This window comes from Canis lupus, chromosome 2 (assembly GCF_011100685.1).
Source record: "Canis lupus familiaris isolate Mischka breed German Shepherd chromosome 2, alternate assembly UU_Cfam_GSD_1.0, whole genome shotgun sequence".
Classification (NCBI taxonomy): Eukaryota; Metazoa; Chordata; class Mammalia; order Carnivora; family Canidae; genus Canis; species Canis lupus.
This window is the reverse complement of record NC_049223.1, coordinates 68,420,754-68,433,103: the sequence shown is the minus strand read 5'-3', so window position 1 is coordinate 68,433,103 and position 12,350 is coordinate 68,420,754. Positions and strand designations below refer to the sequence as shown.

General features: G+C 44.9%; 1 protein-coding gene across 3 annotated transcripts in view; it reads left to right on the top strand.

Moving 5' to 3' along the window:
• The window catches only part of KPNA6 (karyopherin subunit alpha 6), a 52,644-nt gene extending 43,341 nt beyond the window's left edge, over positions 1-9,303 (top strand). For all 3 annotated transcript variants that reach the window (XM_038531258.1, XM_038531257.1, XM_038531256.1), the window contains exons 11-14: positions 1,120-1,245; positions 1,551-1,678; positions 3,346-3,524; positions 4,098-9,303. In XM_038531258.1, coding sequence (XP_038387186.1) covers positions 1,120-1,245; positions 1,551-1,678; positions 3,346-3,524; positions 4,098-4,285 — 621 coding nt within the window. In that variant the 3' untranslated portion in view covers positions 4,286-9,303. The remainder of the gene's footprint in view (positions 1-1,119; positions 1,246-1,550; positions 1,679-3,345; positions 3,525-4,097) is intronic.
• Positions 9,304-12,350: the final 3,047 nt, after the last annotated feature.

The following is a 12,350-nucleotide window of genomic DNA, read 5'->3' as shown; positions in this document are numbered from 1 at the left end:
ATGCTTTTTTTCTCTTAGGAGTCAATTGCTGTAGGTCCCTCATATAAGTGGAACTATATATAAGTTGTTCTTTTGTGTCAGCTAATTTCAATTAGCATAATGTCTTCATGGTTCATTCATATGTGAATGAAGGCATGTGAAATGCCTTCATTCCTTTCAATGGTTGACTAGTAGTCCATTATAGGCATATGTCACATTCTGTTTATCCATTTGTCTGTTGGTAGATACTTGGGTTGTTTTCACCTTTTGGCTATTACGGATAAGGCTACGTACGGTGAACAGTGGTGTACAAGTATCTGAGTCCCTGCTTTCAGTTCTTTAGGTACACACTGAGAAATGGATCATATGCTGATTTAATGTTTAAGATTTTGAGAGACCACTAGTGGACTGTTTTGTATGGTGACTACACCATTTTACATCCCACCAGCAATGTACTAGGTTCCAGTTTTTCCACATCCTTACCAAAACTTGTATTATCTGGGTTTTTTTCTTAATAGCCACCCTAACAAGTCTGAAATGGTATCTTATTACAGTTTGTTTTAGTTTTGTTTTGCTTAAGTAGGCTCCACATGCAACATGGGGCTCAATCCTGTGATCAAGAGTCAGATGTTCTACCAACTAAGCCAGCCGGGCACCTCCTTATTGCAGTTTTGATTTGCATATCCCTAATGATTAGTGATGTTTGGCGGGGGTTTTTGTATGTTTTTTTTTTTTTTTTTTTTTTTTTTTTTTTTTATTTATGATAGTCACAGAGAGAGAGAGAGGCAGAGACATAGGCAGAGGGAGAAGCAGGCTCCATGCACTGGGAGCCTGACGTGGGATTCGATCCTGGGTCTCCAGGATCGCGCCCTGGGCCAAAGGCAGGCGCTAAACCGCTGCGCCACCCAGGGATCCCGATTTTTGTATGTTTATTGGCCATCTGTATTTCTGCTTTGCAGCAATGTCTGTATAAGGCTTTGACCATTTTTAAAATTAGTTTTGTTAATTTTTTGTTGTTTAGTTTGAAGAGTTCTTTATATATTCTGGATATTAATTCTTAACAGATATAGGATTTGCTGCATATATTTTAAGTCCTATTTACAAGATTTTTCTTTTGTTCCCTGTGCTTTGGTTTTCTAGGTCATTCTTAACTGTTCAGCCCTCCCTTGCCTCCTCCACTTGCTGAGCAGCCCCAAGGAGTCAATTCGGAAGGAAGCTTGCTGGACCATTTCAAATATCACTGCTGGCAACAGGGCTCAAATACAGGTAGAACAAGCAGGAAGGAAGGGGGCAGGGCAGGAGCAGGTAGAAAGGCATGGGAACATGAAAGGTGGTGGGATTTTTGCTTCTAGAAGAAAGATTTTGTTTTCCCTTTAGAAATTGGGGTCAACGTGTGCTATTAAAGACTGTTTGTAAGAAGTCAGGTTCCTCTGTAGCCTCTTACTTCTATGGGAAGAACAAAGGACCTCAGGAAGAGGAAGGTGTCTGAATCTTAGGTGATTTTGCGGGCTAGATGTGCTTACTCTTAAAGTGACTTTCTCTGTGCACTCCCCACCCCCAACCTCTCTCAGGCTGTCATAGACGCAAATATCTTCCCTGTATTGATCGAAATCCTTCAGAAAGCTGAGTTCCGTACAAGGAAAGAGGCAGCCTGGGCCATCACCAATGCCACATCAGGAGGAACCCCTGAGCAAATCAGGTATCCTTTCGTTTTTCACTGTCTTGAGTGATACATATACTCTCCTTCTTGGTTCATGGTCTGCGGTGACTGCTAAATGGCTTTTCCCGGGATGCCTGGGTGGTTCAGCGGTTGAGTATCTACCTTTGGCTCAGGACGTGATCCTGGAGTCCTACATCAGGCTCCCACAGGGAGCCTGCTTCTCTCTCTGCCTGCGTCTCTGCCTCTCTCTGTCTCTGTCTCTCGTGAATTAAGAAATAAAATCTTTTTAAAAAATTAATAAATAAAAAATAAACTGCTTTTTCTGGACAGGCCTGCCCCAGTCCAGCAGCACCAGGTTTAACTGTTAAGCTGCTAGATTGGCACTGGAATCTGAAAGAGATTCCTCTAGAGCATGTATCTCTTCTTCCTAAAGAATAGAAACCTAGGACACAGACACCCATTTCTCCTATACTTTCTACCCTCCAGAGAATTTAAGTCTATGTAATTCTCAATTATTCGTACAAATAAAGGAGAACCATGCTGTGGCTCATTCACAGCAACTTCTTTGGGAAATGATTTTTGGGAGTGACACTTGGGAGAAGCAAGTAGAAAGCCATTTTATGTGTGTATATGCTCTTTGATTTTAGTTTCCATCATCAGCATGAGTAGGAGTGATGGGAACTGGATGAGTGTTTTGCCCTCAGTTTGTAGCCCAGGAAGAGGAGTAGGAATATCTTCATCTTTATTTATTTACTTTTTTTTGGGGGGGGGGGGGAATACTTTCATCTTTAAAGCCTTAGGAGAAAAGGGATAGCCATTGAGTTAAGCTTTGAAGAATACAGGGTTATAAAAGCCTTTTTGGACAGGAGAAAGCATTGAGCACCTAGGTGGCTCAGTTGGTTAAGCCTCTGACTCTGGCTTAGGGGTCCTGGGATTGAGCCCCATATTGAGCTCTCTGCTTAGTGGGGAGTCTGCTTCTCCCTCTGACCATCCCCTGCTCATGCTGTCTCCCCCTGTACTCTCCCCAAAATAAATCTTAAAAAAAAAAACTTGGGGATCCCTGGGTGGCACAGCGGTTTGGCGCCTGCCTTTGGCCCAGAGCGCGATCCTGGAGACCCGGGATCGAATCCCACATCGGGCTCCCGGTGCATGGAGCCTGCTTCTCCCTCTGCCTATGTCTCTGCCTCTCTCTCTCTCTCTCTCTCTCTCTCTCTCTCTCTCTGTGACTATCATAAATAAATAAAAATTAAAAAAAAAAAACTTAAAGGTACAAGAATCAGAAACCTAGAGATGTTTACATGTTTGACTGGAATGTAGTGTCCTTGGAAGGGAATGATGGGAGGTGACACTAAAAAGGAGGATAAGAACCTGATTGTAGAGGGTCTCTTTTGTCATGCCTGTAGAGCTTGGACTGAACATTTTAAGCAGAGAAGTGAAGTGTTCAGAGTGGTAACATTACAGTAAGGGGACAATAGAAACAACGTGGAGGAATCTATGGCAGCCTTCCCCATGGAAATGAACTAGACCCAGAGCATTGGAAGGTTGGAGAGACTGAGTTAAAGGATGGGTGGTTATGAAGGCTCAGCAAGTGAAGGTTGCTGAGTATTGACATGTATCAGGGAAACCCGTAGGCCCTACAGCACTTACTTAGCACCTCTCTTGCTTGCCCTGCATTAATTTAGAACTCATCTGGTCTCTGCCCCTAGGTACCTGGTCTCACTTGGCTGCATCAAACCCCTGTGCGACTTGCTGACTGTGATGGATTCAAAGATTGTGCAGGTGGCCCTCAATGGGTTAGAGAACATCCTTCGGCTTGGAGAACAAGAGGGCAAGCGCAGTGGGTCAGGGGTCAACCCCTACTGTGGCCTCATCGAGGAAGCCTATGGTATGTGCCCTGTCCCCAGCCTCACCTCAGTCTTAAGTAGAAAGGTTCTAGGTCAGGACCCTGGGATTTTTGGGGGGTCATCATTGAACAAGGTTTTAAAACCATCATTTCCTTCTCCCTCCAAGGAGCAGTAGATCACTTCTCTTTTTGATAGGATCTGCCCAGTAAGTAGGCATGGCACAGATGCAAAAATAGAGCTCCAGAATTGGTGGGAGAATCAGGTACTGGAAGGTATGTTTTAAGCTCAGATTCTCACAAATTCCAGTAAGATTGTTCATCACTCATCTCTGAGACCTTCAAAGCTAATGATTTGCCCAGGCCACACAATAGTTAAAAAGCAGAACCAGGACTACAACTTCTGATTTATAACTGACATTTTGGTCTTTTCCCTTTGGGGTCATGTAGTTTTAGGAAAAGATTTCTCTCCTCTTTCGGATCAAAGAGAGATCTGATCATATTACTTAGATTGATAATCATCAACATACCTCAGGTAAGGAAAAACAGATAAATGTTTCATGGCTCCAGAGAAGATCACAGTTTACTCTTGTCCCTCCTTCCTTCTTGCCACCATAGGCTTGGATAAAATTGAGTTTCTCCAGAGCCATGAGAATCAGGAAATCTACCAGAAGGCCTTCGACCTCATTGAGCACTACTTTGGTGTAGAAGATGATGATAGCAGCCTGGCTCCCCAAGTGGATGAGACACAACAGCAGTTCATCTTCCAGCAGCCTGAGGCCCCCATGGAGGGCTTCCAGCTATAATGTCTGCCTCCGGGGAGGGGAGGGGATGGGAAGCACCACCAACCAGCGGAAAAGCAGCCCTCTGGTGGGCGGGAAGCCAGCCCCCCCATCATCAGCCACCACACGCCTCTGCTGCCCTGGAAACTGTGCTCTTGACCTGCTCCGCCCCCTTCCCTGGAGGGAGCACCCTCTGGACAGACAGAACCATCTGAGGCTCACATTGGGGTTTTGTGACAAGAAGGGGACGTGTTGGGTTTTTCTTCCTCACACTATATTTTGGCTGCACATGTGTCTTTAACCCAGGAGCCCAGGGGTAGACAAAGGAGAACTGAGGTAATCAATTTTGCACCTTTTTTATTTTTATTTTTATTTTTTTCTTTAGTGGTGACTTCCTTCCCTTTTATCTTCCTTCATCCTTCCCAGTTCTCTGCCCTGATCTGTGTAACTCTTATCTTGGGTACTTGAGCAGATGGAATATTCCAGAGGTGGGGGGTGAGGGGTGGGGAGAAATTCAAAACAAAGTGTTCTTGCTCTGACAGAATATTAATCTTGTATGCTTGGATTGAGTTATTTAATTTTTTTTCTTTTGCACATTTTTCTTGTATTAAGATTGCTCTTTCCAAGAGCTATGAGTTCCTGGTTTTAGGAATCCCAGCTGCCAGCATGGTCTGGGACTAGAGGCTGGGGGTGGGGGGTCACCATGAGACAAAGGCCCCTTCCTCCCTCTAACCCCTTCCCAGACCTCTTAAATTTGGGAGATCTCCTTCCCTCCAGGGGCAAAGTACACCAGTGGGAGTGGAGGGGAGGAGCATAGGCCTTCAGATGGGGCTTCCCATGTGTCGCTACTGATCCCATGTTTCCTACCCACCTTCCAATGGTGCGACCCAACTTCATTTGTTTACTTGAAAATTCCCCTCAGAGTTGAATGAACCTCTGAGGTAGCTGTATTTTCTCCTAAGCATGAGACAGGGGGCTGTAATCCTTCCTCTCTCCTGAGGAGAAAGTCCTTGCTCTGGTGACCCATAAGTTGTAGAGGAGGTGGAGTGAGAGTGTCATTTATTGGGATAGCCAGGGATCCCTGCGTTTGGCCTTTCTTCTTCCTCTTCCTCTTCCATAGTTGGATCATGTATATTTTACTTCCAAAGGAGAGAATGTCAAAAAGTTCTGTATTTTTTTATATTCTATATATTAGGTAGGTCAATCTTAATTGGTCTCAAGAGGAAGAACTGTCTGTAATTTCTGTAAGTAGGATACTGTGAGGAAGACCAAAAAGAGATAGGGAAACTCCTTCGCTCAGGGAGCCTGAGCTTGGTTCTTTTCCTCTCTGCTTAGGTTCTGGGCCACCACCTGGGACCAACCCTTAGCTCTGGAACCTTTATGTAGCAGGTCAGCCTGGTCTGATTGTCCCCATACCTAAAGGGAGCGAGGATGGCCCCAGGGCCCAGTGAAGTCTACCACTCTAGTCCTTATTGCTAAGCATCCTGCTTATATCAGGAAACCCAGAAAGCAGTCTGCCTTCTCAGATTAAGTCTCAAAGGGCCTGTCAACATAAGGTATCACCTATGGCTGCCTCTCCAATTATCATAGTAACTTAACAGCCTCAGGACTTTTGTGAGAGTTATTGGTATCTTTCCTGTTTGTGATCCTTGGGTCTGGTTTGGGTTTTTCTCTTCCTTGTGACAGTTATAATTCTAATGCCTTTTCTCTTTGAGTAAAGCTAGTGCGATGCCTCAGTGGCTTGCCTATGCTTCAGTGGATTATATAATAAAGTCCAGTTGTTAGGAAGAGGGGTGGAGAAAGCTGCTGGCTAAGTGTAGACCAACTGTGGAGCTGTGGGCACAATCTGCTCTGCCCCTGCTTTCCCTCTGTGGTCAGTCAGGTGCCTGCCCTAAGCTGTAGTTTCCCTTCCCAGAGGCAGTGCTACTCTTGCTCCTGTTCCTGCATATCCCTTCTGGCTCAGGTTAAATCCCTACCCCTCTGCTTCTAGATCTAAAGTTCAGGTGCTCATTGGTCATTGGTCTTGACTCTGCCCTCTTGTAGTATTGAGATCCAACTCCAGAATCATTTGCTGAGGAAGGTGGTTTGGGGCTTGCAGTTATCCCTGAAGTGTTACACCAGTGCTGTAACCTTGTAAGTCAGATGCTGTTCTTCAGCTTAGGAATGATGACTACCAACCCACAAATAGGCAAAGGGCAGGACCTCTATCACTTGGCCCACTGGTTCCATTACAAAACTTTCCCCCTACAGTTCAAAGAAGAGCCACCTGCCCCACCCCCTTGTCCTTATCCAAAGGGCAAAGCACTTTAGTAGGACCTATTTTGTACATCTCAAGCAATAGTTGAGTCCCTGTCAGTGGGGCCAGATTTTTATTGTGAGACATACATACCTTTCTGTTCCTAGCAACTCCTCTAAAATCTTGCACTTCAGATCTGGAGCCTGTACCAGATGGAAGACTTTTTTTTTTTTTTTTTAATTGTCTCGCTGCTGCTTAGAGCCAGTTTTCTCCAAGGACTCCAAAGGCTGAAGTCTCCCAGGGTGCAACATGAGGACAGATTTCTCATCAGATAAAGTGGCCTCTAGGAGCCTTCCTTTGTTGGTGTCTTCCTCAGACCATATTTTCCCATTATATTCTTGCACTCCCCCTTTCTGTCAGCAGGTGAGGTTCTTCCAAGCCCACAGGGGCAATAACATCATCTTCAGTGTCTCCTCTCCTTTGATCCTCTTGGAAAACAAAACAGCATTTCTGTAGCCCAGCCTTGACAACCAGTCTTAGTGGGCAGCCCCCATCTGGACTTCAGACCCTGGCTTCGATGAGGTCAAAGGCTGCTTCTGGGAGATTTCTGAATGGATGTTGTAGGGATGAAGGGGCTCCACAGCCTGTTGTAGGGAGTAGCCTGAAAAGACATGTTTTTGGAATCTTCATATGTTGGCACATGGCTGGTATATCTATTTTAAGATCTCTGCTGGAGGTGGAGTATCTAGGTGTGGATTAGGGGATAAGGAGCCCTTTTCTTAGCTAAAGGGTTCAAAGACTGAACAGTGCCAGCACTTCTTTATCACCAGCCCCCATAGTTAAACACCCCTAACACCCCACCACCATCCCCTGCTGCCAACATCTTCTCATATTAATAAAGTCTCTGGTCTTCATAGTCTGCCCTCAATTCTGAGCTATCCCCAGGTGACTGCCTGGCCTTGGTATTGAGTACAAGCTTCTGGTAGAACCCACATGGGTTCCATTTGGAGCTGGCCAGCCTGGTTATTTGGGTCACTGCATACAAATGACCTTCTGAGAAGCAGGCATTGATGACCTCAGCTTTCGGGGACCCTTGCTGTTTCCTTATCCCCTTACCTAGAACCCTTATATCTACTCCTTCTACTCTTTGCCCTGGAAGCCACTTTCCAAGAGCCCTATTTTTTTGGAGCTAAACTGCACAGATTATAGCTGCTACTGTACTTGGTCAAAGAAGAGCAAAAAGCTCTCAGGCACACTTTCTATTTCTCTCAAGTCACACTAGTTTAAAATGAAAACTGTCTAGCAGAATGAACTGGATTTCCATGTTCTCATGTCTACCTGTTTCCCTCTACACCCTAGAGCCACTTGTTTCTAGCAAACTAGAAGGAAAGGAGATAAACACCTAACACTACTTCCCTCCTCTTCCCCGAGGCTCACTCAGCTTGGTATCCATCATTTTGGATTCCTCAGTAAATTCATCTGTGAGCCCAGATTCCGGATTTTCAGTTGAAGGAGGGAGCTGTAGAGAGAATGAGCTGGCTAGAGGCCTCCCTGGCAGGCTGAGGAAAGGTGTGAGGCTCAGTATGTTGAACCATAGGAAGTGCTCATAGCTAGTAGCAACGTCTTCCCGGTAAGACTGTCCTAGAAGTGAGCGAGTGTGAGACTGAGAAATTGCTCAGAGTAGGTTTCTTCCACAGCCGTTTAGGATTGCACATTTTAGACCAATCTTGTCCAGTATTTCTTGTGTCCTAACTTTTGAATTCTTTTGTTAAGCCAACAAGCTGAGAATTTGGCCCTGCGGGGATCCAAGTGGTAGGCACTAGCTACTCTTTGGCCAAGGCCTTCATAAATGATTCAGTCAATCCACTGTCTACCCCCTAGCCACACGCCCACTTTAAGACCATGACAAGGGAAGAATTTGAAGTCAATACCAATCAAGTCTGAACTAAAGCTGTTTTTCCTCTGAGAGGGCATTTTGCATCGGGCCTGAGGTATGTGCAGAACCAAAACTGGGTGTGGGAGGCAACATTAAATTTTGGTCCCAGAACACCCAGGAAAAAGATTTATGTAGTATTTCATAAAGGTCTCCAGTGGATTTGGGCCTACCTCGCTATTTTTGGGCCAGTCTGACTGCTGATGCCCATGTTAGCACATACCTGAACCCCTTTCCTAATGTTAGCCCTGCTACCCTGTGTAGGTTAAATTTTCAGCTCCTGGGTTTGGGGAGAGAAAACTGCTGTGCCGTGGGGCTGGTGAAGAAAGTCAAAGCTCAGATCCTGAGACTGGCTGGGAACCTCTTGACTCATGATGTCATTAGAGTCCACCTCTACCAGAACCTTCAGGCTGTGGAGTTAGGTATTATCTTTCTTAACTAACTTCTATGAGAACTGCCTTTGACTGAACCACTAAAGAGCAAAGGAAGGATGGGGGTCGGGTATGAGGTCCCAGCCACCTAGGACAGATGATGTCCTTCAAAAACAGCTTGGGTTCCCGGCTAAAGACCCTAGAAAGGTGAATCGAAATGTTTTCCTCATTGGTTTATTCTTTCCAAATTCATTTGCTTTTAGTTTTCTAAGAACTATAAACTCTGGCTGCTTTCCATGTTCTCAGGGCCCCTGGGTAGACAGACAAAGCTTGATGATTTCAGAGCAGACATAGGCCAAGAAACCGTGGCATTGAGTGTGCTGAGTCCAGACAAATGATATTTATATACACATCCAAATTTGAAGAGAAAATGTATTTCTTTAGGTTTCAAACACTGTACTAGATATAAAGCAAAAATAAAAACCTGTTGCAAAGTTCTAAATCGTCTTCTTGGAATCATCCTAAACTGAGTTTTTTGGTGAGGAAAGGGTGTTTTTTTGTTTGTTTTTTATGATAGTTACACAGACTGTGAGAGAGAGGCAGAGACACAGGCAGAGGGAGAAGCAGGCTCCATGCACCGGGAGCCCGACGTGGGATTTGATCCCGGGTCTCCAGGATCGTGCCCTGGGCCAAAGGCAGGCGCTAAACCGCTGCGCCACCCAGGGATCCCCAGGAAAGGGTGTTTAAACATGTGGCCTAACAGTGGAATTAGGATTGCAGCAGCCTACTCCTGCAATAAATAATTTTTTTTTAGGATTTTATTTGAGAGAGAACAGAAGCTGGGGGGAAGTGAACAAGCAGACTTCCCTGCTGAGCACAGAGCCCGCCACCACCTGGCAGATCCCAGGACCCTGAGATCATGACCTAAGGCAGATGCTTAACATACTTGAGCCGCCCAGGTGCCCCAAGAATTTTTTTTAATCACCTTTATTGAAATACAATTGATACAGTAAATGGCACATATTTAAAATATACAATTTGATAAGTTTTGACATACACACCCATGAAACCATCATCACAATCAAGATGGTAAACACATCCATCACCTCCAGAAGTTTCCATATGCCCCTTTGGAATCCCCTTGCATGCCCAACTCCCAGCAAACACTGATCTGTTCTGTCACAATAGTGTGCATTTTCTAGAGTTTCTCTACAGGATTTTGATCACATTTAATCAGTTCCACTTACAGCCCTTTGAGCCACTGAGGTCATGCAAACTATTCCCATTTAGGTCAGTTCCTAGGACAAGATTAGGCTAGGACAAGACCTAGCCATAAAGCTGATTTAACCTAAAAGGATTTCGGTTGTCTGATAGTGTGTTTAATTCATTGCCAACATTTTTATTTTTATTTTTTAAGATTTATTTACTCATGAGAGAGAGAGGCAGAGACATAGGCAGAAGGAGAAGCAGGCTCCATGCAGGGAGCCCGATGTGGGACTGGATCCGGGGAGTCGAGGATCATGCCCTGGGATGAAGGCGGTGCTAAACCGCTGAGCCACCCTGGCTGTCCAATTGCCAACATTTTTAAACGATCTATCTTGAAATTTTTCTGGCACTACTAGATCTGAGTTTCTGCTTAAAAACAATCTGCAAGAGCTCTCTATTTTACCACAATCCCCAGCGTTCCCAGTGGTCTCCCCAACTGACCCAACTTTCCTTTATAGCAAAGGAGAAAATAACCTTTAACCCATGTTTCTCAAATTTTCTTATTCCTTGCCTGCCTATTTTAATCAGCTTTATTGAAATACATTTTTACCCACCTGTCCTCTGTAGGCCACTGTTGATCCTTCTAGCTACACCATTCTACCCCCTGGCCCCACAGATACCTTGTTCTTATTATCTTTATAATATTATTTGCCTAGAACATCTTCTTCCCATTGGGAAGCCATCAAGGCCTGATTATATGTAACCTCAAGAGATTTCCAACATGTTTTTTCTGGAAATAATCAGGGCCTTTGAAAGACCTGGATTCCAAGCATTTCTGGCTTGAGTTCCACCTTCATACTATATCATATTGCCTCTCAATGTTAGTTGATAAACAGCAGACTAAGGGATGGGGAAGAGCACTGGCCATAAGTCTAACTGGGGAAAATAATTGAACATCTTTAAGAGCCCCCACACTGTTCAATTTGCATGATTTCATTCTGTCTTCACTGCCCCAGACTGATGCTAGGCTTTAGGAATACAATTTAGCCAAGAGTTCTTGTAATGTTCATTGACTTGTAAGCAAATAATTTGAATATCTCATTACAAATGTTAAAGAGTTCTATCCAAAAAAAAAAAAAAAGGCTCTATCCAGACCTAGAGAGCTGGGACAGACTACAGAGCACTGGGAAGGGTCTGAAATGACCTTTGTGCTAGACCTCAAAATACTAGTTTTGCCAGAAGGGCATTTTGGAAACTGGACTAGCACCTGCAAAAAACTTGGAAATCCTGGAAATAGAGTATAGTGGGAGCAAAAAAGGCAAAGGGCATGGACAGAACTGACTGGAAACAAAAGCCAAGCCATTTACACATTAAATTCCAGGCACAGGGGTTGGTAGCTTTTATTCTATTATGTATAGACAGCTGAATATAGAACTGTGATCTCACATTTAGAGAAAGTTTGGGTTTTTCCCCTTGAGCCCATGGCAATTCCGATTTTGTCTGTAGAGGATGGGCCAGTCAGAGAAAATGTTCAGGAATTGGCTGAGGCCAAAGTTCTTGCAGAGCCCTGTCAACCCCTTCCAGAGAAGGACTCAAGCTGGTAACGCAGAGTTGGGGCGGGTGGGGGGAATAATTCCACCAAATTACCTTGACTCATCCTTTGAGAAAGTGCCATGGTGAATTTCTTCTGGGTACGAGTCAGGGTAATCCAGGAGGTAAAACGGAAGACTTTCTGATTTTGAATCCCTACTCACTACTCAATAGCGATGGGACAAGTTATTTAACTTTTGCCTTACTGTCCTCAGATGCAAATGGGAATAAAAAATAGTACTGAGCTTAGTAAATAGGCGGATTAAGCTAGTAGGTGGGAAAGCACACTGTAAGCAAAGAACTACTACTGTTATGAAAAGTTTTCATTTGAATACGGAAAATGAGGCCTGGGAAAGAAAAGAATGGCCCCTCAGCGAATTCGCGATGAAGTTAGAACTGGAATACAGGTCTTGATTCCCAGCCCAATGCTCTATCCCTTGTCATCAGAGTTCCTGGTCATAGATGTTCACAGCAGAGGGTTGAGGCTGGTAAGGGCGTGCGGGAAAGAACAGCCAGGCACAGGGCTCTGGACCTGAATCATAAATTCTGCACGACAGGAACCAGGCGGATTCCAGTATTCGTGCAGAATGACTAGCTCCTTTCAGACCTCCTGGGTATCCGCCTCCCAGGACTGAAGTCCTTTCTATTGCATCTTGGGAGTTGGGGGTCAGCCGCGGTGCATGGAGGGACATGTAGTCCTTTCCCTCCCCCTCCGCCTGCCCAACTCACCCGCCTCAAAGGCCGCCTCAGGCT